At 48.3% G+C, this 27735-nt stretch overlaps 1 protein-coding gene across 2 annotated transcripts in view; it reads right to left on the reverse strand.

Moving 5' to 3' along the window:
• Positions 1–27735, reverse strand: part of ESYT3 (extended synaptotagmin 3) — a 59053-nt gene that overhangs the window by 6589 nt on the left and 24729 nt on the right. Inside the window, exons 3-20 of one of the 2 annotated variants that reach the window (XM_005908935.3) lie at positions 27439–27573; positions 23267–23343; positions 21666–21732; positions 20977–21066; positions 20446–20501; positions 18965–19085; positions 13638–13808; positions 12878–12960; positions 11221–11269; positions 10931–11020; positions 10488–10550; positions 10322–10384; positions 9720–9788; positions 9102–9188; positions 8387–8536; positions 6249–6706; positions 5469–5567; positions 4837–4968 (exon numbers count right to left, since the gene is read on the reverse strand). In XM_005908935.3, the coding sequence (XP_005908997.2) occupies positions 4837–4968; positions 5469–5567; positions 6249–6706; positions 8387–8536; positions 9102–9188; positions 9720–9788; positions 10322–10384; positions 10488–10550; positions 10931–11020; positions 11221–11269; positions 12878–12960; positions 13638–13808; positions 18965–19085; positions 20446–20501; positions 20977–21066; positions 21666–21732; positions 23267–23343; positions 27439–27573 (2060 nt within the window). The remainder of the gene's footprint in view (positions 1–4836; positions 4969–5468; positions 5568–6248; positions 6707–8386; positions 8537–9101; positions 9189–9719; positions 9789–10321; positions 10385–10487; positions 10551–10930; positions 11021–11220; positions 11270–12877; positions 12961–13637; positions 13809–18964; positions 19086–20445; positions 20502–20976; positions 21067–21665; positions 21733–23266; positions 23344–27438; positions 27574–27735) is intronic. The other variant, XM_070375602.1, reaches the window with a different exon arrangement.

The raw sequence follows: 27735 nt of genomic DNA on the forward strand, positions 1-27735 counted from the left end.
ACTCTGTTCAGCTGTCCCTTCTCTCTCTGAACTCTGCCTGCTCATAGTACCACCTCAATCCCTTTTTGTTTTTTTCTGACCAACTAAGGGCTAGGATGCTGAATAATTAGTTTTGCTGAAATTGCATGGAAAAAAGTGTCCTTTTCCCACTTGTGCCTGTGGAGTAAGGCAGAGGAATCTTAGTATACAAGCTTTGTCACATACACACAAGAGGCCTCTGGACTCCTTCAGGATTTAAAAAAAAAAAAAATCTTTAAATTTTTTTAAATTGAGTGAAGATTCTTTAAATTCAATAGTGCTTTACACTTTTCAGAAGTTTGACATGCATGATTTAATGTAATCCTATAATATCTCTTAATTTTTTAAATTGAGATGACATAGCATTATTAGTTTTATGTGTCTAATAATGATGTGATTTGTATGTTATAAAATGATCAGTCTAAGTAACATCTATCACTACATATAGTTACAAAAAATTTTTTTTCTTGTGATGAGAACTTTTAAGATCCATTCTCCTCGCTACTTTCAAATATGTAATACAGTATTATTAACTATAGTCACCATGCTATACATTATATCCCCATGAATTACTCACTTAATAGCTGGAAATTAGTACCTATTGACCCCTGTCACCTATTTCACACACACCCTAATCCCCACCTCTGGCAACCACCAATCTCTATATCTGTGAGCTTGGGTTTTTTTGTTTGGTTGGTTTTTTGGTATTTTTAGGTTCCACATATAAGTGAGATCATAAGTAATTATCTTTTTCTAACTTATTTAACTTAGTAGAATGCCCTCAAGGTCTATCCATGTTGAAAATGGCAAGACTTCTTTTTTTATGGAGTCGTGAAGAGTCAGACATGACTGAGCGACTTCACTTTCACTTTTCACTTTCATGCATTGGAGAAGGAAATGGCAACCCACTCCAGTGTTCTTGCCTGGAGAATCCCAGGGACAGGGAAGCCTGGTGGGCTGCCGTCTATGAGGTCGCACAGAGTCGGACACGACTGAAGTGACTTAGCAGTAGCAGGTTGTTTCCATGTCTTGGCTATTGTAAGTAATGCCACAGTGAATACAGGTGTGCATATATCATTTTGAATTACCGTTGTTTTAATAAATACACAGAAGTAGAATTGCCTGGAAGTATGGTAGTACTATTTTTTTTTATTTTTTTTGAGGACCCTCCATACTGTTTTCCATAGCTGCCCCAATTTACATTCCCACCAACAGTGCCCAAGGGTTCCCTTTTCTCCATATCCTTACCAACACTTGTTATTTTTTATAATAACCATTTTCACAGATATGAGGTGATATCTCATTGTGGTTTTGATTTGCATTTCCCTAATGACTAATGATGTTGAGTATCTTTTCATGTACCTACTAACCATCCATATTTCTTCAGAAAAATGTCTATTCAGAGCCTTGGCTCATTTTTTAATCAGATTTTTTTTTGCTGTAGAGTTCTGTGAGTTTTAATATAGATTTTGGATATTAACTGCTTACCATATATGATCTACAAGATTTTTTCCGATTTGGTAGGTTGTCTTTTTGTTGGTTTCCTTTGCTGTGTAGAAGCATTTTAATGTGGTCTCAAGTTGCCTCACTTGTTTAGTTTTGCTTTAGTTGCCTTTGGTTTTGGTGTCTAATCCAAAAAATCATCACCAAGACTGATGTCAGTGAGTTTAACTCACCTAAGTTTTCTTCTAAGAGTTTCATAGTTTCAGCTCTTACATTCAAGTCTGTAGTCCATTTGAGTTAATTTTTGTGTACAGTGTAGGATAGTGGTTGAATTTTACTCATTTGCATGTGGCTGTCCAGTTTTCCCAACACTACTTGTTGAAGAGACTGTGCTTCCCCTGTTATACATTCTTGTCTCCTTTGTCATAAGTTAATTGGCCATATATGTGTGGGTTTATTTCTGGGCTCTCTATTCTGTACCATTGATGTCTCTTTATGCCAGTACCATACTGTTTTGATTATTATAACTTTGTAATATAGTTTGATGCCTGGAGACATCAGGGAGTATGATGCCTCCAGCTTAGTTCACCTTTCTCAAAATTGCTTTGACTCTTTTGTGGTTCTATGCAAATTTTAGGATTTTCTATTTCTGTGAAAAATGCCATTAGAAGTTTGATTGCATTGAATCTATAGATTGCTTTGTATAGTATGGACATTTTAACATTATTCTTCCAATTCATAAGCATAATGTATCTTTCCGTTTGTGTTGTCTTTGATTTCTTCCATCAGTGTCTTAGTTTTCAGAGTACAGGGTCTCTTACCTCCTTGATTAGATTTACTCCTAGATATTTTATTCTTTTTGGTGCAGTTGTAAATGGTTTCCTTAATTTCTCTGATACTTTGTTGTTAGTGTATAGAAATGCAGTGGATTTCTGTTTATTAGGTTTGTATCCTGCAGTTTTACTGAATTCATTATAATAGATTTCTGGTGGCATCTTTAGGATTTTCTTTATAAAGCACCATGTCATCTTCAAACAGTGACGGTTTTTTTTTTTCTTCTTCTTGTCTGATTGCTATGGCTAGACTTTCCAATACTGTGTTGAATAAACCTGGTGAGAGTCCTGGTCTTGTAAAGTGGGTCTGCAAGTGTTTCCTCATCTATATTTTGGAAGAGTTTGGGAAGGAATAGTATTAATTCTTCGAATATTTGGTAGAGTTCACTAGTGAAGCTGTGTGGTCCCTGGACCTGTTTGTTGGGTGATTTTTGATTACTGATTTAAACTTCTTCCTAGTAATCAGTCTGTTTACATTTTCTGTTTCTTCATTATTCACTCTTGGTAAGTTTTCTTTCTAGGAATTTATCTTTTCCTTCTAGGTTATCTAATTTGTTTGATATATAACTATTCATAGTCTCTTATGATCCTTTGTATTTCTGTGGTATCAATTTTACAGCTTCTGTTTACTCTTTTTTGTCCTCTTTTTTTTTCCCTTGGTGAGTCTAGCTAAAGATTTATCAATTTTGATTTTCTTTTCAAAGCTCTAAGTTTCATTGATTTTTTTTTTCTACTGTTTTTTTAGTCTCTATTTCCACTCTGAAGTTTATTTCCTTCCTTGTGTTAACTTCAGACTTTGTTTATTCTTCTTCTTGTTCCTTGAGATGTAAGGTTAGGTGGTTTGAGATTTTTCTTGTTTATGATATATGCATTTACTGTTATGAAGTTTCCTTTTAGAACTGTTTTTGCTACATCCCATAAATTATGTTATGTTAAATTTCCATTTTCTTTGAACATATCTTATTTGTCTTGATTTCTTAACATGATTTTAGTCTTCTTAAATTTAACACTTGTTTGTGGCAGCCTAGTATATAATGTATCCTGGAGAATGTTCTGTGTGCACTTGAGACTGTGTATTCTGCTGCTTCTGGATGGACTCTTCTATGTATTAGACCAGTTCATCTGGTCTAGCAAGTCATATACAGCTAATGTTTCCTTATTGAATTTATCAGATGATCTATCCTTTGATGAAAGTAGGGTACTAAAGCAGCCTCCTTCAATTCTGAATGATGAGTTTCCCCAGTAGAGTGTTTTTGGTTGGAAGCATTTTTCTTTCAGCACTTTGAATATTTTGTGCCACTCCATTCTGGCCTGCAAAGTTTCTGCTGATAGTCTTATGTTGGGGGCTGGGGTCGGGGGGGGGGGTGGGCTCCCTTATAATGTAATTACTTGTTTTTCTCTCGCTGTTTTTAAGATTCTCTTATCTTTAACTTTAGATATTTTAATTATAATGTATATGGTGTCAATCATGTACTCAACAAGAGACCTCTGAACTCTTTACTTCTAGGTTTACATTTAAGATCAAGGTTGCCAAGTCTGCCTTGTAGATAATCCAGGCATATCTTGCTGTTAAAATTTTGAGAGAGAATTACTAACAGATTAGGTTTGTCACAAAAGTCAACCTCCTGTGTTCCCACATAGCAATTTTGACATCCTTTTATGTCAGAGCTCCCTTTGAAGGCAATATGTTTCACTTGTGTGACTGCAGAATATAGGATGGTGCCTAATATTAATAGAAAGTGTTCAATAAATATTGAACGAATTAATTCTCTCTCCCCACATTCTTTCTTGATATCAATGAACTAAAAATATAGCTTTTGAAGGAACATATTAGTCTTTAGACATGACCCATAAAAGAACTCAGTACAACTCTTTTTAAAATGAGTAGTTATTGATCAAGATAAGCGGAAACAAACATCATTAGGTAATTCATCCTAGGCTGGCTAGCAATGTCTTCTCTTAGGATCCCACAGCAAAAACAAGCAAGTACCTTGTGATCAACTTGAAATCAAGAATAAGAATATTAAAGATAAGACTTACCACCACAGACTCATCAAAAGCAAGAAATGTGATTAGACTCTGTCTACTAATTTTGTCCCCAAGGACATGGGTGGACACACTGGGGGAGGGTATCTGTTCCACCTATGCTTGTTACAGGAGTGAAGACAGGCCAAAGAGCTTGGAACTTTGGAGGAAATTTTAGGTCCTTAGGTTCAAGGTATGTTTATTTATGTTTGAAAACAAACATCTGACTAGATTCAAATCTTTTTGCTGCCAAAGGGGATTCGTTTAAAGAGAAAGAGTGTGGAACATTTCATAATCAGGAACGCTTTGGTCCACACAGGCAAGAAAAATGGGTAACTTTTGCTAAACTTCTCTGGCGGTCCTTTTCTCCCACAAAATGTAGAAGCTTCATGACTGTGTTGGTGTCCTGTTCAACCCCAGCCCTTCCCAGCATCTGGCAGTTGCCAGGCACACAGGAGGTACTCAGCAAATACTCACGTGGCTGAGACACTCTAAGCAGGCCACCTGGGCCACTTACGTCTCATCAAACCGGGGCTCCAGGGTCTTCCGCTTCACTGAGGTCTTCTTACGACTTGCCCACCTCCTTTCTGGCAACAAGTAGACTCGGACGTAGGGATCAGCTCCACTGCTGGTACAGGGCGTCAGGTTTCTGATTTGGTTTCAAACACATTAAAGAAAAAGGCCCCTCATTTTGAAATACTGAAAGTACTCATTTGGAGAAAGCAGTACTAGCCATACAGCTTTAGATAGCCTTGGGGATAAAAATGCCCTGTAATCTAGACCAAAAAAATCAAAAGTCTGCAGAATTTGGAGGACAAAACATCAGATGCGTGGTTTTAAAAACATGTGTTTTTATGAAGTTTGGGGTAGAGCCAAGTACTTTTCCATGTAAAGGAAGTTGAAGATGCTTGAGAAAATGTCCTGGCTCCAGGGCACCCCAGACAGCTTTGCAGCAGATGTGTCTGAGCAACACCCTTGATTCTGGAGCCTGTCAGCTCCATCGAGGATCCTGTTAGAGCATTCGAACCTCATTCCTTCCAAGTGTCTACCTTGGGGCTGCCTGCCCCTGCCATTGCTCCAAGTGCCCCCACTGATTTCTGGTCACCTGATGCTCCCAAGGGATCTCTCCTGGTCCTAGCGCCTCTTTACCTGCAGCCGTTGATGAGCACGCTGAGGCAGCGCCGCAGACACACATAGCGCACCGTGAGCTGAATCTCACCCAGCCCCCGATGCCCAAGCTCCCCGCCTCTGTAAAGAAAGGGCTTGTCATTTCTCTTGCCATTACGGGTGCTGGCCTCTCCCCCCACCCCCAAGAAGCATGTCAGTTAACAGATTAGTTCTCAGTAAGGTTCCTTTTAGTTGGAATTACTTCCTATCCCGCATTCATCTATAATTATCCTACTTCACTGTAGGGAGAGCATGGTACCATAGGAAGAACTCTCTAGCAACATCTCCCTTTATACTATGATTTCTTGTGGAACCTTGGGCAAGTTACTCAACCTTTATAATAGTAAGTTCTGTCTTTTAGGGTTACTGTGAAGATCCAGTTGCTAAGCCCAGAGTCAACACTTAATAAATAGCAGCCATTGATTATGTAATTCCACATTCTTGGCTTTCCATATCATCTCAGTATAAATAACTCTTTAGGATCCAAGGTATGTTTTTGCTGTAAGGAACCTTACCAACAAAAGCCCAGCACTGTTTTATAGTTGGTATATTGCTAGAGCCCCACCAGAGTTTTGGGCACATCCACACGTGCTTTCTCTCCCCACATGCTGTGTTCTTTCTATCCCACCATGCCCCCTTATGAAACCATTTTATGAAAAACCAGGACTTGCATAGAAAAGTAAGTTCATATCTACTTTTCCATCCAGGGAGGTATTTTTCATGCAGGTCATTTTAGAAAATATTAAGCAGAGAGGTGCATACTCAATGTTGAGGCTGATATCTGTCAGGTCAAAGCAGGAAGAGGCCAGGGAGTTGAGCGAGGACATGCTGGGAGCCAGCCCTTTGGGTGGCCATGCGAATGGGGAGGCAGGGCATTTCATGGGTCTGGGTGACTTGATGGGCCCCGGAGAGTGGGGGCCTGGCACAGCCAGGTAGATAGTGGCCAGACTCTTCTTCCCCATGGGTGCACTGTCCTTGCCTTTGGGCTCTGGGCCCGTCTCTTCAAGCATGGGCTTGGTGGCAGTGATGGTGGCAGAAGTGGTGTTCTTGGTGGCTCGCTTGATCTCAGAAGCAGGGTCTGGATCTGTAAGGCCCTCTCCCTGGGGTGGGGCTCTAGGGTCTTGGTTGGCGGTGACCTTCTTAATGAACAGAGGGCCTTTCTTTAGGGCTTCAGGTCCTGTGTATGGACTTCCCAGCTCCCGTTCTTCCAAGTGCAGGAACTGTAAGCAGATGACAGGGTTGTTTATGGACTGGCACACCACTTGCACTTTCTCCCTGTCTACTCTCACCTTCACCCCTGGGAAATGGTTCCTTCTCTTCTGGAAGGAACAGTTTCCTCAAAACTCCATTCCTTCCTGACTGCCCAATCCAGTGGATTTTTACTCCCAGACCTATCTTCTTAACCTCTCTGCCTCTGGCTCCCTCTGACCAAACATTCTCAATGCCTTTCTTGCTGCCTCAGTAACTGTCATGAAGACTCAGTTGTGACTCCCTTTTCTCTATACTAGTTCTGGTTGCTGGAGACCTGACCCATTTACCTTAGCCTTCCTGTATATCACCAGCTGCCTTCTGGATGTGATAATTTCTAACCACCACCTTATTCACCATTGCTTTCTATCCAGTGTTTTCTATCCAGATACAATCATGTGCTCCCGAAGTTTCAAACCTCAGCCATTGTTTCTCCTTCTCCTTTTCCCATCAATCATTAAGACTCTTCCCAGGAATTTCCATTTCCAGCAATATGGTGATCAAAATATTCTGTAAAACCTCTTGTTAGAAATGCTCAATAAAATGAAACAAACATATTTCTAAATGCATAGCCAAATTCACAAGAAAGTAAGGGAAATCCCTAGGTTTAAAAAAAAAAAAAAAGGCAAAAAAAAGAAAACTGAAAAAAGGTTAACTTTCCCAGGGTTATTTATCAACCTTAGAATCCAAGGGGTTTGGAGATGAGGTCTTGGGTCATTGTAGGACCTAGGAAGGTGGGATATGTTTAGTGAAAAAGTAGTCTAGGATAAACATTTCACTCACCAGCAAAGACTGATGACAAGAAATATATCTCAGCCTGGACTATGGCTAGTGGGAAATAAAAGTATTTCCTGAGAATATGGTACTGTATAGGTTTGTCTCCTATGAATTTTGGATTCATATTTATACAACCTGTGGAGTCACGAAACCCAAAGTTTGAAAATTAATATAAAAATGGACTCAGGTTTATAATGTTCCTGAGGTGCCTGGCTGCAGCCAAAGCAGAACTTCCTCGGAAGCGAACAACGTCACTTCAAGTCACAAAGGTAACACTGAACACATGTCTGCAACCCCAGTTACCAAGTGTAGAAATGAGTCACCGTGAAAAAGCACCAACAGACAACAGACATCAAAATTTAACTCCCAAGATCTTCAGATAACAGGATTAGCAGACATACATTTTAAGTATTTTCAAATGATTAAAGATGGACTAGAAATGAAAATAAAATACAACAAAGAAAAGATATTGTAGATTTGGAAAACATAAAGTGAAAAATGAAAAAATAGCCTTTGAAATAAAAACCATGAATAGGTTTAACGGCAGATTAGGCATAGCCAAAGAAAGATTTAGTGGTATGGAAAACAGGTCTGAGGCGATTAGAAGGTAGCACCAAGAGATAGAGAAAAAATATGAAGGTCAGGTCATGTTAAGCCATGGAGATGATAAGGTCCAATGTAATCGAAGGAAATGTAGACGGAGGGATTAAAAGATTGGGAGAGGCAATATTTGAAGAGAAAATGGCTGACAATATCCTGAAGTTGATATTAAAAAATATGAATCCATCTCTGAACTTCTTCGCAACACAGGGCAGATACTTAGTGCTGGGGCAGACCACCCCTTGCCCACCCTGGGGGAAAGGGGAGAGATTTACCCGAAGCACCAGCCTCATGGAGATGAGGCTGTCCAGGCCTGAGTGGTCCAGCTGGAAGCGCTGCTCCAGAGTAAGGTCTGCATGGGGGAGAATCTGGCACAGGGGGAACTCCAGCACTCCTAGAGCACACTCTTGGTCGTCATCAAGCACCTGGGCAATGGGCCAGTCACAAAACAAGATGATAACCAAGCCCCACCCTCGCCAGCACTACTCGGCTCCAGCCAAGACTGAGTTTACTTCGATAACTATGTTCTGTGCTTCTCTTGGCCTCTGGTTCTGTTCTGAAGACTGGAAATGAGACCTGGCTTGGTCCCTGCCTTCAGTCAGGGCAAGAGAGTGACTCAGGGGAGAGGCAACCATGACCTGTATGAGGCAAGTTTGTCGCTGCCTGGGGCCTTCAGGGCTTTAGGGACTGATGAGCTGTGCTGCTCTATGATGGGACCAAGTACATCATCATTAATGTCCTGAGTAGATTTCAACCCAGGCCACACTAGGTGCTATTAATATTTAAAAACTGGAGACTCTGGCAGGGAGTGCCATGGGACTTAAGGGTTTGTCCTTCCACAGCCTCCTCCCCAATGACCTTGGGCACCTGCTCATGAGATGTGGGCCCTCAGTATCCTCTCCTGACTCCCTGGGGAACCTGCTCAAGCCCCCACCCCTTGCGGCTTAGACACCTCTGAGCTCTGTTCCAAGAGCCCAACTTCATGCAAACCTTCAGATGCAGCTGTTCAGCAGCCACATTGTGCACGAAGAAGGAGAACACCTGGCTCCACACAGGGTCCTTGCTGCAGGGACAGGTCTGGGGGCAGGAGAGAAAGGGAGCGCTGAAGGGTTAGGTTGGGTGGAGCAGGGTACCAGTGCCCTCTGCTCTCACTCTGTCCACCCAGGGATAGACCCACACATGCTGCAGCTCGTGGGAGGCAACAGGGCAGGGCAGCCAGACTCAGAGGTGAGGAGAGTGTGCCAGGAACTCTCACAGGGGCTGAAATCCCACCAGCACTAGAACTCACTTCCCCAGGGAGGTGGTGATGGAAAGGCAAGGGGACTTCTGCTGCTGGGGTGATGGAAATGTCGTAGGCTGAGAGCCATGCCTCAGCTGGAACGCTGGTTCTGCTTTCTAGTTCTTGGAATCACTGATCTCTGGTCCCCAGATTCTTGAACTATAGAACTCTTTCGTGAGGTTATTTTCAAGACACAGTGATATAAAGCACCTATAATGTGCTCTGGCACCTACTTCAGTGTAAGCTAATTACCTTCACTTTTGCTTCTCTCCCTGAAGTGTTGGGGCCCCCATTTCCTTAGTCTTTGGCTGCACACCAAGCTATCTTACCTTGCTCAGGTGTGTCTTCTTGCCTACAGAGAGCCTGACGTAGGAAGAAGGGTCTCTGCTGACTTTATTCTGTGAGGGGACAAATCCGCAAAATAGAGATAGCACCCACAGTGCCAACTTGAGACCCTGCCCCTCAACCCTCAGGAGCATCGATGGGACCTGAGGCCACCCAAGCTGCCTCCCTTTGAGAGAAGGCCTCCTTGGTGCTCCCAGGGGCCTGGGCTGTCATCACTGTGCCAGCACCTGGGCTGGGCTGACCCTGTGGGGAGCTTCCAGGTTAAAGACAGGAGGCATGGCTGGACACAGGTGCTTGTTCCCTAGAGCTGTGGAGACAGACAGGGTGGAGCTGAGCTCTGGCTTCCCCTGAGCTGTGTGACCCAGGCACTTAGCTTCCTGGGTCCTATTTTTAAATGGCAATAAAAATGGACACATAGCCACCATGGGACTCAGGCATAACAGATGTGGGAGGAGCCCAGTGCCCAGCTCACTGCAGACTCAGTGATCCCCACTGAGTCATCATCCCCAGGCTGTATACACAGCAGACTGGAAGCTGTGTTTACTCGGGGAAAGGAGCTGTCACTTCCTTTCACACACACACTTACCCTGGCAAATCTGGACAGCTTTTTGGCTTGATATTCACCATTTAGGTACTCAAAAGGGCTTCTCTGCAACACGAGAAGAATAGGGTGAATGAGCAACATGTGGACATTTGAGAGTGACGGGCACAAGGCAGGGTGTGTGTGACGCTCTAGCCATGTCACCACTCACCGGCAGGTTGCAGGCGCTCTCCAAGAAGACCACGAGGATGGCAGTGGAAAAGCTCCCATGGTCCTACGAGCAGACACAGACCCTCACTACAAGCAGGGGACAGGCCAGTTTAGGAGAGCCCTCTTCATGGCTCCAGACTGGCCATCCCTTCCCTCACAACCTAGCTCTTTGTTGAAAATACAACTGCAGCATGACAGACTCAAGTCAGAACTGGTGGACTTCCTATGAACTGGGCTGACAGGCACTAACAGACCTTTTAAGGATCCCATCCACCCTGTGTGGAGATGAGGGCTGAGGGACACGCTCTCCAGAAGGTGGGGCTGGCCGGAGGACCCTGAGCAAGATCTGCGGCTTCAGCTCCCTCCTTCTCCCTCCTCCCCACACACCACTCATAAGTGCCCGCCTCCACCTTTCCGCCCAGAAGCCTGACACCCTGCAGTCACCTCAGTCACAGCGTCCGGCTCTGTGATCAGTGAAAGCCATTCCAGCCGCAGGTGCAGCCGCCCGCTCGTTGTGTTGTTCAGCGCAAACCACTGCAGGGGGATGGGGAGGGGAGCTTGGGGACAGGGCCAGTGAGACTCCATAGGGCCCTGATAGGGGCTTCAGGGAAGAGGTGAACCAGAGCAGACAGGGTGGGCTCTGGGCTAGGAGAGGTGGTTATGGAAGGCCAGTACTACAGTTTGGGGTGGAAGCAATGCTGTCCACAAGGAGGGGTTGCAGGTGCCAACTCTACCTCATCCACCACTCTGTTGGTCATGACATCCCCGAGGCAGATCTGCAGGCTGGAATACACAGGGAGTGAAGGTCAGTTCAGCCCAGGGGCAGCAGCAGGCACGGAGGCCCACTCTGAAACGTTTTCAAGTATCTGAGTGGACCTCAAGACAGGACCTTATTCATCCCAAGAATGAATGGAAGACCACTTTGAGCTCAAGCTAAGGAAGAACTGTCTAGCCACTGGGGCTGCTCCCATTGGGCATGCTGCCCAAGCAGGCGAGCAGCTCTGACCCCCGGAGGGGAATAAGCTAACGCTGCTGGACACACTGGCTCTGGATGCTCAGTGAGGGTGCTACTGGCATTGTGGCTGGGATGAGTCTTCATTGTGCAAAACTGCCCATGCATTGCAGGGATTTAGCTTCTCTGTCCTGTGTTCTCTAAATGCCAGTGGCACCACCTCCCACAGTCACTGTAACAACCCAACAGGCCCTTCCACTTCCAAAACTGCCTCAGATGCCCTCCAGGGGCTAAGTATCGTTGGCATGTGTGTGAAAGAAGGTAACACATTCACCGTGTGCCTCCCACCTACCCTGACAAAGGCCAGCTGGGATGTAATTCCATGTTAACTGTTAGAAATGTGCTGGACCTCAAAACACACTTGAAATCAGTTACATAAAACATGAACCACAGATGCACTTCTAATCTGTAACGTTACAAAAGTCACAACTCCTTTAAGATGAAAATTTAAAATGGTAAGTCACATCTGGTGGTAAGCTATTTCTTAGCCTGTTAGGTTGTGCCTGTCCCATTTTGTTTCTACATTTTAAAATCACATGTACATGGAAACAAGCTAAACAGCTTAGGAGTATGAAGATCTGGGTAAAACTGTTCTGTTGCCTCCTAATCTCAGCCTCTGAGATGAGTAGTGGTGTCGCTTCCACACCAGCACATGTGAACACACACACATCCTCCCTAGAAAAATGTCGACTGCTTCCCCACTTCCTTAGCCATACTGAATATCCTCATGGTCAACATACATAGATCCTACTCATCATTTTTAAAAGCTGTAGGGTATTCTGTAGTTTAGCAATGATAAATTTATTCAAATATTCAACCAGTGTCCTCTGAGTCTGGTCATGCTTCCAGGTTTTTTGTTTTGCCACCATAGATAGTTCTGCAATAAATGATTGAGGTCTAATGCTTTTTATAGGAGATTCCTGAAATTGGGATGGCTGGACCAGTGTAATTTTGGGGTTTTGATGGCCCCACCCTAGCCCTTTCAATCCTCAGAGCACAGAGGCTCTGTTCCACCACAGAGTGAGCACATGTTTCTTGGGTGCTGGGGCCAGGCTATGCATGCCAGCCTTAGCCCTGCCCACTGCTCCAGATGGTACTCTGGGTACATTATGAAGAGCACAGAAAGCAGAGCCCATGGTGCACAAACCTCAGGACCCCCTCCATGCCTCCAGAGGGCTAGGACTCAGGACTAGACACCCAGGGGACATCTGGGGAGTAGGTCCATGGCAGCGGTATGGAATGGCAGTACTGGCTGCCTGGCACAGCTACCATGTCAGAGTGTGGTGGGAGTTGCAAGTCCCTGAATGGTGGAAGTGGGAGTACCTATGACCCCAAGGGCTAGAGCCCTGCACCCCCAGGCCCAGCTTGGCCCTCCTCACCTGCCCAAGAAGTCGTCCTTGTCAGGATCCTCATCATACAGGTCCACTTCCAGGTCCTGCCCAGGGACTTCATACACTATGAACTGGGAGGAAAGAGAGGTGACTTGACCTGCAGGCCCCAACAGCTGATGAAACAGACATCAAGCATGACCCCAGGGGAGCCAAGTTCCAGCCCTGCCTCCTGGAAGCTCGGAGCCCTGGGTAGGTTCCTGCCTTTCTTGGTTCCGGGAGAACCTTACTGGAAGAAGGGAGTGATGCCCTCTCCTGTGGGATGCAGAGATTCAGAGGCAGCTTGTGTAAGACCATGGCAGGGTTGGGGCTCGGATGGGTGGCTGCTCTGTTTTCTGCCAGGGGCTTGCAGCTTCCAAGCTGTGACCCTCAACCTGGCTGTGGGCCTGCCCTACCCACAATAGGGACTGTGGTTGAACTTAAGGGAGAACTTAAGGCTACTGGCATCTGGTTCTGAGAGGGGGCAGGACTGCCCCTGAGGTTCTGTGAATTGGAAACTTCCAATGAAGCTGCCTCTGGTCAGGAAAAGAGGGAGGAATCAGTCAATAAACTACTCCACTGGGAGCGGCCACCTCCAGAAGCCTAGTGGATCTGAGAAATAGGTCTGCCTGTCCCCAGCGCCATGCCTCTGGCACAGTGCTACCCCATGGGTATGTGAAGACCATGAAGGCAGAACCCCATCTTGTTTGGGCCAGTACTGCCCAGAGTGGAGCTCTGGAGAGCACCTGGGAGCCACTAAGGAGCCCCTCACCTCAAACACCTCATTCCAGGTGGGGGACAGGTTCTTATAGATGGTCCTGCTCCGGAAGTGCTGCAGGCCGATGTTCACCTTGGCGTAGGGGTCTGACTTGCCTCGGATTCCCAGGAAGCTGTCCTTCTGGGCCAGCTTTTCAGCCTCCAGCAAGTGGACTCTGATCACTCCCTGCAAAATGCCCCAATCTGAGGCTCACAGCTGTTTAAAGGAACCTCAAAGTCCCCAACTTCAGAGCCAAAGCCATCAGCTATCACTGCAGCCCCATCTCACCCCTTCCACAACTGGAGACAGAAGCCACAGGGCCACAGAGCAAGTGCGGGCAGGACCCAGGGCTCAGCCCACTGCATCAAGATGCCCGCACACATTCCCGCCCTCCAGCCTGCCCCGTGAATGGCCTGTTCAACTGCAGCCATTTCCTCCCCCGTGCCAACCGCCATGCTGCCTGAGCCGGTTTCCTCCCATGAGCCGGTTTCCTCCCGTGTTCCATCCCTGTCTCTAACTCACATGCAGACAGATCCAGTATCATTTCTTCCCAACACCCAGATGTACACGCCCCTGTGGGCACTGCATGAGGCTCACAGTAGGTCCCTGGGCTCATCAAGGCCTCAGCACTTAGTCACCTCACTCCCAACACTCTGGGCTACACCTTAAGCCAGAACAGAGCACAAAAATTAGGAGAAACACTTAAGGGGACCAGGAGGCCTCCTGCCTAGCACTATTTTTTTTAAATAGTAAATACATAAGACGGTAGGCGCTGAGAGAGGGCATCAGAGGGCAGACAAACTGAAACCACAATCACAAACAACTAGCCAATCTGATCACATGGACCACAGCCTTGTCTAACTCAGTGAAAATAAGCCATGCCGTGTGGGGCCACCCAAGACAGACGGGTCATGGTGGAGAGGTCTGACAGACTGTGGTCCACTGGAGAAGGGAATGGCAAACCATGCAGTATTCTTGCCTCGAGAACCCCATGAACAGTATGAAAAGGCAAAAAGATAGGACACTGAAAGATGAACTCCCCAGGTCAGTAGGTGCCCAATATGCTACTGGAGATCAGTGGAGAAATAACTCCAGAAAGAATGAAGGGATGGAGCCAAAGCAAAAAAAACACCCGGTAATGGATGGGACTGGTGATAGAAGCAAGGTTTGATGCTGTAAAGAGCAATATTGCATAGGAACCTGGAATGTTAGGTCCATGAATCAAGGCAAATTGGAAGTGGTCAAACAGGAGATGGCAAGCGTGAATGTTGACATTCTAGGAATCAGCGAACTAAGATGGACTGGAATGGGTGAATTTAACTCAGATGACCATTATATCTACTATTGTGAGCAGGAATCCCTTAGAAGAAATGGAGTAGCCATCATGGTCATCAAAAGAGTCCGAAAAGCAGTACTTGGATGCAATCTCAAAAATGAAGAATAATCTCTGTTCGTTTCCAAGGCAAACCTTTCAATATCATGGTAATCCAAGTCTATGCCCCAACCAGTAACACTGAAGAAGCTGAGTTGAACGGTTCTATGAAGACCTACAAGACCTTCTAGAACTAACACCCAAAAAAGATGTCCTTTTCATTATAGAGGATTGGAATGCAAAAGTAGGAAGTCCAGAAACACCTGGAGTACCAGGCAAATGTGGCCTTGGAGTACAGAATGAAGCAGGGCAAAAGCTAATAGAGTTGTGCCAAGAGAATTCACTGGTCATAGCAAACACCCTCTTCCAACAACACAAGAGAAGACTCTACACATGGACATCACCAGATGGTCAACACTGAAATCAGATTGATTATATTCTTTGCAGCCAAAGATGGAGAAGCTCTATACAGTCAGCAAAAACAAGACTGGGAGTGGACTGTGGCTCAGATCATGAACTCCTTATTGCCAAATTGAAATTGAAATTGAAGAAAGCAGGGAAAACCACTAGACCATTCAGGTATGACCTAAATCAAATCCCTTATGATTATACAGTGGAAGTGAGAAATAGATTTAAGGGACTAGATCTGATAGAGTGCCTGATGAACTATGGATGGAGGTTCGTGACACTGTACAGGAGACAGGAAGCAAGACCATCCCCAAGAAAAAGAAATGCAAAAAAAGCAAAATGGCTGCCTGAGGAGGCCTTACAAATAGCTGTGAAAAGAAGAGAGGCAAAAGGCAAAGGAGAAAAGAAAAGATATACCATTTGAATGCAGAGTTCCAAAGAATAGCAAGGAGAGATAAGAAAGCTTTCCTCATCGATCAATGCAAAGAAATAGAGGAAAACAATAGAATGGCAAAGACTAGAGATCTCTTCAAGAAAATTAGAGATACCAAGGGAACATTTCATGCAAAGATGGGCTCGATAAAGGACAGAAATGGTATGGACCTAACAGAAGCAGAAGATATTAAGAAGAGGTGGCAAGAATACACAGAAGAACTGTACAAAAAAGATCTTCACGACCCATATAATCACAAAGGCGTGATCACTCATGCTCACCTAGAGCTGGACAGCCTAGAATGTGAAGTCAGGTGGGCCTTAGGAAGGATCACTATGAACAAAGCTAGTGGAGGTGATGGAATTCCAGTTGAGCTATTTCAAATCCTAAAAGATGATGCTGTGAAAGTGCTAAACTCAATATGCCAGAAAATTTGGAAAACTCAGCAGTGGCCACAGGACTGGAAAAGGTCAGTTTTCATTCCAATCCCAAAGAAAGGCAATGCCAAAGAATGCTCAAACTACCGCACAATTGCACTCATCTCACATGCTAGTAAAGTAATGCTCAAAATTCTCCAAGCCAGGCTTCATCAATACGTGAACCGTGAACTTCCAGGTGTTCAAGCTGGTTTTAGAAAAGGCAGAGGAACCAGAGATCAAATTGCCAACATCCTCTGGATCATGGAAACAGCAAGAGAGTTCCAGAAAAACATCTATTTCTGCTTTATTGACTATGCCAAAGCCTTTGTGTGGATCACAATAAACTGTGGAAAATTCTGAAAGAGATGGGAATACCAGACCACCTGACCTGCCTCTTGAGAAATCTGTATGCAGGTCAGGAAGCAACAGTCAGAACTGGACATGGAACAACAGACTGGTTCCAAATAGGAAAAGGAGTACGTCAAGGCTGTATATTGTCACCTGCTTATTTAACTTCTATGCAGAGTACATCATGAGAAACGCTGGGCTGGAAGAAGCACAAGCTGGAATCAAGATTGCCAGGAGAAATATCAATAACCTCAGATACGCAGATGACACCACCCTTATGGCAGAAAGTGAAGAAGAACTAAAGAGCCTCTTGATGAAAGTAAAAGAGGAGAGTGAAAAAGTTGGCTTAAAGCTCAACATTCAGAAAACTAAGATCAACATTCAGAAAACTAACTTCATGGCAAACAGATGGGGAAACAGTGGAAACAGTGTCAGACTATTTTTCTGGACTCCAACTGCTGATGGTGATTGCAGCCATGAAATTAAAAGATGCTTGCTCCTTGGAAGGAAAGTTATGACCAACCTAGACAGCATATTAAAAAGCAGAGACATTACCTGGCCAACAAAGGTCCATCTAGTCAAGGCTATGGTTTTTCCAGTGGTCATGTATGGACGTGAGAGTTGGACTATAAAGACAGCTGAGTGCAGAAGAATTGATGCTTTTGAACTGTGGTGTTGGAGAAGACTCCTGAGAGTCCCTTGGACTGCAAGGAGATCCAACCAGTCCATCCTAAAGGAGATCAGTCCTGGGTGTTCATTGGAGGGACTGATGTTGAAGCTGAAACTCCAATACTTTGGCCACCTGATGCAGAGAGCTGACTCATTGGAAAAGACCCTGATGCTGGGAAAGATTGAGGGCAGGAGGAGAAGGGGACGACAGAAGATGAGATGGTTGGATGGCATCACTGACACAATGGACATGGGTTTGGGTGGACTCCAGGAGTTGGTGATGGACAGGGAGGCCTGGCGTGCTTCAGTCCATGGGGTCACAGAGTCGGACGCAAGTGAGTGACTGAAGTAAACTGAACATATGTATTTGCCCTTTAACTCAGCAATCCCAATTCCAGAAATCTATCCTTAAGGACCTACTGGCAAAAATATGAAAAGACATGTACAAGGCTCCTCATGACAGCACTGTTTGAAATCACAGAGGCCAGACACAATTCAGCCACCCGTCAGTAGAGACTGGTTGAATAGATACAGTACATTCACATGGTGGAGTACGGTGTACCACAATGCCATGGGGTAACTCTCACAACACATGTGTGATAACAGCAAGGTGAAGAAAGCTATAGCCTGCTGCCACCCATCCTAGAAAGAGAGACTGTGCCTGCAGTCAGATACGCACACACAACCGTACAAATGTATATGCTCATATTAGAAAATAAATAATGGAAAGTAATAGAAGGATAAACCTTTACTTACAGGGGAGGCAAGAACTAGGTGGTAGAAGCCAAGCTCCTTAAAATAGTTTTTCATACTGGACTTTAGAAGAATGCAGATATTTCACATGATTGTAAAAGGGCATTAAGATTTTAAAAAAAGAAAAAAAACCTCTAGAAATAGGGAATGGAAGGAAACAAATCAATGAAACATTCACGGCCAATTGTCACCAACACAGAGAGGAACCAAGTGAGTTTAGATTGTAGCAACTTGATGTACATGTCCAGTGGGATGTACCCTAAGGACAGAATGTTTACACTAGTTTTGATGTAGGTGACGGTGCTGTGTTGTTATGCTGAGGCTGCTAAACCTGCAGGGTGGGGTAAGGACCACACGTCCCCCTGAGTGACCTGAGGGGGCTGATGCCTCCCACCTGGCACTGATGGTAGAAACAGGCACCTCCCCTTCTCCTGAGGCCCTGACTCCCTGACCCACAGCCAGGGCACCTTCTGCAGGGAGGCCACGTGGCTGTCCCCAGGGGCCTCCTGAGCTGGGCCCAGGATGGGCAGGGGCAAGGGGGTGGGCACCCAAGGAAGCCCCATATCCTGGCTCCTTCCCAGCAGATGTGAGAGTCCTTGGCATCACCAAAGGATGGAGTGGGAGCCTCCTGTCCCTTAAGGGAAGGTGGCAGGCTTTGGAGTTTTCTGGGGGTGAATGAGGCTGCCCATAGACCCTAGCACAAGCCCTGTGGGGGACCAAGGTCCAGGAAGAAATGCTCCCTGGGCTTTTCCCTTCCAAGACAGGTAGCTTTGGGCAAGTCATTCAACCTTCCTGAGACTCAGTCCTGGCCCCACAAAATGGGATGCCGGGCCCTCACAGGGCAGAAATAAGCATTACCATCTGAGGATATACCCCTCTGCCCGGCCTGTCTGTCCTTCAGCTCTGGGCCCGGTGCTCTGCAGCCAGTGTGGGTACTCACACAGGGCAGAGGGAAGCGCAGGTTGGTTATGTCCAGCCCCTTCTTCACGGGCACAGTCACACGGTTGGGCAGCACCAGGTGGGCGGCGATGAGGTCCTCCAGCAGGCTGTCTGTCATCTCACTGGGGAGAGTGGGCACGACCAGCTATGGAGGGTGGCAGCACCTCCCCCAGGTCACCTGTCCCTCCGCCCTTCCCTGGACCTGGAATGAGGAGCAGAGCTTGGGGACAGATGGGTCCCTCCCAGCAGAGAGTAGCCCTGACCCCAACCTGTCTGGATGGGGGATCAGGGGAGGATGTAGGGTGTACATTTTGACAGCCCCCACCCCGATCATGCTCTGTTCCTCTCTGAAGTGTCACATCATGGTAACCAAAAGCAAGGACCTGGATGCTGGGTTAGAATCTCGGCTCCACCAACCACAAGCTGTGTGACCTTGGAAAGTCACTGATCTCGACCTCAGTTTCCTCATCTCTAAAATGGGGATCTCAGTTTCCTCATCTCTACCTGCTGTTATAAGGATGAGTAAATACATGTGAAGTGCTGAGAACAATGCCCCATGTCCAGGAAATGCCAGGTACACGTTCATGACTAGCTCTTCTACTCCCTGACATCACCTTGAAATTCTCTTTATTGCCTGATTCCATCTTGCCAGTACAAGGAGACAGGGCAGTGCCTACAACAGGGCTGGCACACAGTAGGTGCTCAAGAAGTATCTTCTGGACAAAAGAATGCATGACTGGATTCTCTGTGCCTAGCGGGCAGAAATCAGTGGGAATGGCCCCAGTGAGTGAGCAAGTGGTCCTAGCAGCAGGCGAGCCAGCTAGGGGGCACCCTGGCTAGTTCACTGTTCCTCCCTCATGGGAGGTGTGTCCACCCAGGGCTGGAGCCCTTTTCAGCTCCTCTCGGGCCCCAGGGAGGCAGGCTGCTCAGACCAGCTCCTCCTTGCTGGCTTCTGCTATGACAGCTGCCCGCCCCCTCCCACACTGGTGTCTGTGACGTGGTCACCATGGGCAGGAGCCATGTGGGGCTTCTCACACACACATGGGTCAGGGAGGAGTTAACAAGAACAAGGAAGATACTTGTGTGTGTCCACACCCACTGTGCCAGTACCACACACACACCTGAGTGTTCTCCCAGGGAACTCACGACAGAGGAACTAGGCTCCCATTTACTGAGAAAGAGCCCAGAGAGGTGAAGGAACTTGTCCAGAGGTACACAGTGACTAATGGGGGGCCAGGAGTCTGGCCTGCTTCCAGAGCCTGCGCTCGCCCCTCATCAGCCCACACGGCCTCCTCTGGGACATCTCATCTCATGGTATCACTCCAAACACACCAACCCTGACCCTCTGGAGGGGCAGGTCCCACGCCTCTCCTGGTGTAGAGAGCAGGGAGGGTTCAGCCGTGGGGCAGCTCCTGTCACTGACCGCACAGCCTGGGGTGGGGCCCACCTCGGCTCTGCCTAGCAGTCCACACAGGCCCTTACTTGATTCCTGGTGCATCCAGCAGGTTGGTCAGGCCTGTCCAGTTGATCTGCAGGTGCTGCAGGGGCAGAAGGGGGCAGTTAGGCTGGAAGGAGCCAGGAGCCCCGGCTGAGCATCCTCACGCCCACCCCCATGGGAATTCAGCCTGTGGGGGTGGGGGTGCCCTCTGCACGGTGCTGGGTGGGTGAGGCATGTCCCATCCTGCTCAGGACCAGGGCTGTCAGGTGGGCTGCTTCCTGCTGGGACCACAGGAGCGGCCCAAGCGCACAGCCAGGCCAGCCTGGCATCAGAGAGCCTCTGCTCCACCCTAGGCAGCTGTGTGACCTCGGCTGGCCACTTCTCATCTAGCCGGCCTTCTTCCTGGTCTTGGGGACAGCAGGGTGGAGCTCCTAGGCCTCCCAGGGAGCATATGAGATGATGGGTCTAGGTGGGCTTGGGCACATCTGTTCTTGGGCTCAAACCCAGTGCCTGGGCAGCGGGGGTCAGCACCGGTTCACAGGGAGCGGCAGGACTGCCTCGTCCTGGGGACTCACCGGCTTTTGAAGGAAGAACATAGTCACAGCTCCCACAAAGGGCTTGTCCACCAGTAGGGGCTCCAGGATGATCCGCAGCGTGCCCTGCAGCTGGACGGGAAGGAGGGACCTCAGCCACCCTTCTCCTCATACCTGTTGCACTGAGCAAGGCCGCTGCTGGCTCTTTCATGCCCAGGCCACCCCCAAATGTCAGGGCCACCTGCCACCACTGCAGCAACCGCACTCAGGGAAGAGAAGCCTGCATGCAGCAGCCACCCCTTTGCTGGCCACCAAGGGTCCCGGCTGCCCTCCACTGCTGTGCTGTCTGTGGGCCTTCAGCCTGGCCCACAGCTGGGGCCCAGGCATGCTCTCCACCTCAGCTCCACTCCTGCCACAAGCTCCACCTCCTCCATCCACCTGGGTTTCTCAGCACCCGCTCAGCATCTGCAGAGCCTCTCACTTCCTGGGGTCATTGAAGCCTCTCTGGCAGGGAGATTCCACCAACAGCGGCAGGATGGGGCAGTCCTGAGCAGTGGGGCAGTGAAGCCCAGCCACCAATTCCTGGTCTGTGATCTCGGGCCTGGAGTCCCTTGATTGGTACCAGCCTCTGTGCCTGGTGTCATCGCCCCCTCTGCAGCCTCCTCCAGTGTCACCCCACTCCCCGTGCCCTGACCCCAACCCTGGAGGTAGTCACACCAGCCTCCACCCACCTGGATCCCGTTCACACCAGCCTGTATCTTCTGCAGCTCCACACTGATCTCACAGTCCCCGATATAGCTGGAAGTGGGGAGGGAGGAGGAAAGTTGAGGGCAAGGGTAGGTCCACAACTCAGAAAGGTCAAGAAACCTGCCCAGAGCAGCCCAGCACAAGCCTGAGCCCTGCATCACCTGGATGTGGACTCCCTGACAGCCTCGGCCTTTCTCAGCTCTGTGCAGACATTGCCCAGACTCCTAGAGACAGTGCCCAGGGACGCCACACCCAGGGTCTAATGCACATCCCCACCTCTGCCTTCAAGGGCAGCGATTCTGCATACCCCTCATCCCATGACACCCCATGGATGCCAAAGACGAGGTCTGGGGTGCACACCCTCCTATGCTTCCACCCCATCTCTGCCCAGGTCTCCGCCTGAAGACCGCAGAGTAGCCCTGTTGCCTCCCTCCAGCCACTCATGCGGGTTGTTGCTGGGGGTAATGAGGTGGGCAAGTAGTAAGATCTCAGAAGACTGAGTCCAGCTGGTGCTCCTGCCAAGCAATGGTCACAGGGAGCCCAGAATGGGTGCCCTTGAAGGTAGTCAAGGACTGAAGGAGAAGCGGAGGGAGAGGGCAGCTATCCAGTATCTGTAGGGTGCAGGCTGAGGAGCCAGACATCACAGAAATGCTGAGTGTCCCCTGGAAGAGTGGGGTGTGCCCGGGGATCCCAGGGGCTCCCTGAGCTGACTGGAGAGCTGGGTGGGTGGGCTAGATAACTTTGACCAGTGCCAACTATTCACACAAGCATCCTGTGGCAGCCTTGGGGCCACAAGGGCCCAAGTGCCAACAGTATCTTAACACACTTGAGACCAGCCCGCACGTGGGGATGGGCATTCCCGGAGTTACTTCCTGTCTTCCCAGTGTGTTCTCAGCACCAGTCTCTGGGCTAAGGACAGGATATATGTGGCACTGGAAAGGAACAGGCAACATTGTGGAACCTCGGGAGTTGATCCTTGGTCCTTTAAGCACAGTTCAAATCCCACCACCTCCAAGAAGACTTCCTGGGTTGAACCTCCATTCTCTCTGACTCAAGCCTATTATCAGCTTCATTCAAAATAAATGTCCTTGCCTGATCCACTAATCAAGTCACTCACATGTCTTTGCATCCTTTAGTTTTTCTGAGGTGCCACAGTGCCCAGTTTTCCCCCTGGCCTCTCACAGCCTGTACTCCGAGCTCCCTGGGCCACACCACAAGTCCCCACATTTTCCTTTCACACTTGCTCTCTCTTGCTACATCCTCTGTGAGACAGCTGATCTGACCCTCCAGGTGACTGGGCTCTGGCCTTCAAGAAAGCTCTGCTGCCTGGGCCTTGGTACCCAAAGCACGCCTGGTGCCTGGTCTGTGGGAGGAGCCAGGCCTAGCCTAGTGGCTCTCCTGGGACCATCCTCCCCATCCCAGCAAGGACCCCATGCTCCAGCCCAGCTGGCAGAAGGGGCTTATGTGCCATGAGAGGCTTTCACACTCCACATGAGTGTTTATTTGCAACTCCATCTTCAACCTGGCTATTCCCACAGTGCTCCCCCATCCCCCACACCAGGCCCCCGGGGGCACAAGGGCTCACCAGATCTGCAAGTCCAGGACCACCTGTCTGCGGTTGCGCTGGTCTGTGTGCGTCTTGACGCCGTTGACCCTGGGGCACTGGAAGAGATGCCAAGGTTGGGGGGTGGTGGTGGCGGCAGGGAGTGACCTGGTCAGCAGGGGTCTTACATGGGGTAGGGGGGCAGCAAGGGGTTGCCAGCCCTGCCCATTGGTTTCAACCACAACAACCCATGTGACCACTGCACTCCAGGGGTGAGCACAAACAGAAAAACCCACCCTGTAGACCCTGCCCACCGGTGGCATCTTAATACCTCCCTCTACAAACAAGCAAAATTTTCATAATGGAGAAACAGTTCAATCAACCACAGTATTATCCTCCTACTCTCTCCATGCAAAATGATACTTACAAACGCGTTGACACATGAAAAGGTGACATCAAAGAATACAGAGCCAACAGTGCAGGAAAAAAGTATTACAGGGATATGATGAGCAGTTCATTAAAATTATTATGTACATTTTTTCAAAGAGTTTGTGGTGTGATATGTCAGCTTTTTAAAAAGTATAACTTGTTATAATTTATTTTCTTATACATTCTCATATTTAACATTTATTTTTGTCTTGGTTTTATATTTTAACATTCCTTTTCTTTAAGAGGGCCCCCCAAATTGCAGAAGCTTCAGATGGGAGAGCACTTGGCTAGATGTTAAAGACCCAGAAAAGCCAGCAGAAGCCTGGCGGGGAGGAAGGGCCTGTCACTGACTTGCCCCAGCCTGGAGTCTGCTCCCGGGCTGGTGGCTGGCCTGCAGGCACCTGTGAGAGCCCAGCCAGCCCCAAGAGCCCCATCTGTGGAGACTGCCCCTGGAGCAGGCCGCCCAGTTGAAGGTTCCACCACAGAGAGGAGGGGTAGCCACTGCTTATAGTCTGTTCTGTGTCAGGCAGGCGGTCCCAGCCCAGGGCTCATGGTGAGGTGTGGGGCGCCAGGCTGGTCCGGTGCTCCATGTGGAGCACTACTCACCTGGCCATGCACAGTGGCCCTGATGCCAGGCCTGTTAATCACGCTTCACAGCCGCCCTCAGAAATGGGTCCTTTCCTCTTACAGATGAGGAAACTGGAACTCAGAGAGGTTAAATCACTGGCCCAAGCTCATAATAGCAGTGAGCAGGGTTGGACATGGACACAGGAATCAAAGGAAGCAGGAAACATTCTTGGGCATGAAGGGAGTAGGTGGATAGGGTGCACTGGGCCTGGCTAAGCAGGAAGGTCACAGGCAGAGACCTCTGTGATGCCCCCCAGTGGAGAGGTGGGGAGGGGAGAGGGATGGGAGAGTTAGGAGGGGTGGGAGGAGGCAGGACACAAAAGACTTTGAATACCAGGACCAGGCATTTCCCCTGCAGGGCCAGGGCATCTGGTCAGTCTGCAGGGCCCCTGCCAAGTGCTCATGAGAGGGTGAAAATCACCCTTCAGGACCAGCCGCTCGTAGTGAGGTAGGAGGCAGAGGAGCCCCAGGGCAGGACAGCTGGCATTCATCAAGAGGAGTAAAACTGAAGCTCTGTTTCCCCTAGATACTCCAAGGACAGTTAGTGGCAAGAGTTGACTCTGAAGTAAAGATGACTGCTCCTGAGGTCAAGGAAAACTTCCCTGTCTGTACATGCGCAGGAAGGCTCCTTGGGGGTCAAAAAGGGAGGGCAGCCCCCCATAATGTGTGGACATGCACCCACCGGCCTCTGCAGCGGAATCCATTCTTAGCAAAAAGTTCTGCATGCATGTTTGGGAGGGTTCTAGAATAGGTCAGATGTGGGGAAAGAAACCAGATAATTGGCCAAAGGTAAACAAAGACCCGGAAGGACTGCCCTATATAATGATTTAACCACCTCTTTCCTGCGCTCCTCATTACGGGTGACGCCCACACCCTTTCTCCCTGGGTGTGTATTTCTGCACTGTTTCTGTCTTAAACTATTTCTGTGTGCTCTCACACATGTTATGATAATAAGCTCTGTGTCTCTGATAATAAACTTGGTATCTGTTTTTACAGTTTTTGCCTCCTTGAAACACTTTTGCTTTCAGTGGGGGTAAAAAGCCAGGGAGCAATATCAGACATTTCAGCAACCTCAGATATGCAGATGATACCACTCTAATGGAAGAAAGTGAAGAGGAACTAAAGAGCCTCTTGATGAGGGTCAAGGAGGAGAGTGAAAAAGCTGGCTTAAAACTCAAGACTGAAAAACTGAAGATCATGGCATCCGGTCCCATCACTTCATGGCAAATAGAAGGGGGAAAAGTAGAAATAGCGACAGATTTTATTTTCTTGGGCTCCAAAATCACTGCAGTGACTGCAGCCACAAAATTAAAAGATGCTTGCTCCTTGGAAGAAAAACTATGACAAACCTAGACAGCATATTAAAAAGCAGAGACATAACTTTGCCAACAAAGGTCCGTCTACTCAAAGCTATGGTTTTTTCAGTAGTCGTGTATGGATGAGAGTTGGACCATAAAGAAAGTTGACTGCTGAAGAAATGATGCCCTCAAATTGTGGTGTTGGAGAAGACTCTTGAAAGTCCCCTTGGACTGCCAGGAGATCAAGCCAGTCAATCCTAAAGGAAATCAGTCCTGAATATTCATTGGAAGGACTGATCCTGAAGCTGAAACTCCAATACTTTGGCCACCTGATGTGAAGAGCCAACTCACTGGAAAAGACCCTAATGCTGGGAAAGATTGAAGGCAAAAGAAGGGTGTGGCAGTAGAAGATGAGATGGTTACATAGCATCACTGACTCAATGGACATGAGTTTGAGCAAACTCCAGGAGATACTGAAGGACAGGGAAGCCTGGAATACTGCAGTCCATGAGGTCACAAAGAGTCAGTCACATCTTGGCGACTGAACAACAACAAGCCTCTATCCCTTGATGGTCTGGCTTTCATCCAGGCTACCCAGGTTCAATTCCTGGGCAGGGAAATATCTCACTTCAGGACTGCTCACTGCTACCTCACTGAGATCACTAGGCCTGCTTCTGCTGCCAGCAAGGGACCGCTTTCCAGCAGCACATGGTCCCACAGGCATCACCGCCCGATGGGCAGCCTGACCAGGCAGGCTCTGCTATAAACACAGCAGTCTGTGGGCTTCCTAACTCTTCACCTGCTGTGTGCCCCTCTGGGAAGTCCTCCCTGACTCCCAGAGCCCCCATGCCTCTCCACTCCTGAATCCACGCGTTCCTCCATCATCACGTATACACTGCCAGGTCAGCATCTATCATCCACCAGCTTATACATCTGCCTCCACAGAAGGACAGAGTTCTTCCTGAAGGCAGGGGTACAGCCACAGCATCTCTGACTACAGAGCACATGGCTGGGCTCAGTAAGGCATACATGAGTGAAGCAGGGAAAGAACAAATAACCAACAGATGCTGAGCCAGTCCAGGCGGAGCCTGAATCAGAACCCCCAGGCTCAGGCCAGCCTGACCTGCCCCCACTCGGGCGGCTAGCTGAGCACACACCGTGGGGCTGGAAGACAGCTCTCAGCGGGCCAGCCTGCCTTCTGACCCCTGCTTATTCTGGGGCAGACCAGAGGCCAGCACCTCTGGTTGACAGGGTGATGGACTTCATGGTGGCTCTGCCTGAGGTACGCATTTCCGATGATCGAAATAAGACATTATAGAGGAGCTATAGGGCAGGAAAAGTGAGGCAGGAGGATGGACCAGGAAATGCAGCCTAGAGTCGGGACAGGACGTTAGGTGTGTTCAATACACACACTTTTATCCTGGTCACTGAACCAGCATGGATTTGTAACACAGATTGCCAGTATCAATCAGTTAGTAGAGACTTAGTCACTGCTGTGAAGCACTGACCCCCTACTCCATGAAGGTGAGTTCTCCCCAGCTGATGCTGAGGTTAGCAAGCATGACTGGTAGATTTTTGTGCGGGTTGGCTTCCACCACATGGCGTGTTTTCAAAATTGTGCTTTAGGAGAATGGAATTTCCTCCCACTTCTCCTGTCTGAGCCAGGCTTCCCTAGAACCCGCAGAGACAGTGGTGCGGAGATCAGGAGCTGAGGGGTTTATCCTGAGGCCAAGAGACTGGGAAGTGCAGGTGGGGGCTGGGTACCCTGTGAGTCAGGCGTGACCACCGCCCCCCCCCGCCCCCCCGCCCGCACCGTGGGGGCGGGGAAGAGCCTGCTGCCCCTCCCGAGACAGCACCAACCTTCTGTCCAAAGTAGAGCTTGGTGAAGGTGAAGGTCCTCAGGTGCATGCTCTTCTCCCGGATCTTGGGCTCCAGTTTCTCCCGGAACTTGTTTTCCATGATCATGCTGAGGTAGGGCCAGATCTGGGAGATGATCTGCGAGGACAGGAAGATGCCCTTCGTGCTCAGGTCTGTGATCCTTGTCCCAAACCCACAGCTGCCCAGGGGCAGTCCTTACACCGCAGCACCCATTAGCCTGTCTGCCCACCCCATCCCATCAACCTACCTGGTCCATCTGTCTGCTCATCAAACGTTGGA

Source organism: Bos mutus, chromosome 1, assembly GCF_027580195.1.
Source record: "Bos mutus isolate GX-2022 chromosome 1, NWIPB_WYAK_1.1, whole genome shotgun sequence".
NCBI classification, from domain to species: domain Eukaryota; kingdom Metazoa; phylum Chordata; class Mammalia; order Artiodactyla; family Bovidae; genus Bos; species Bos mutus.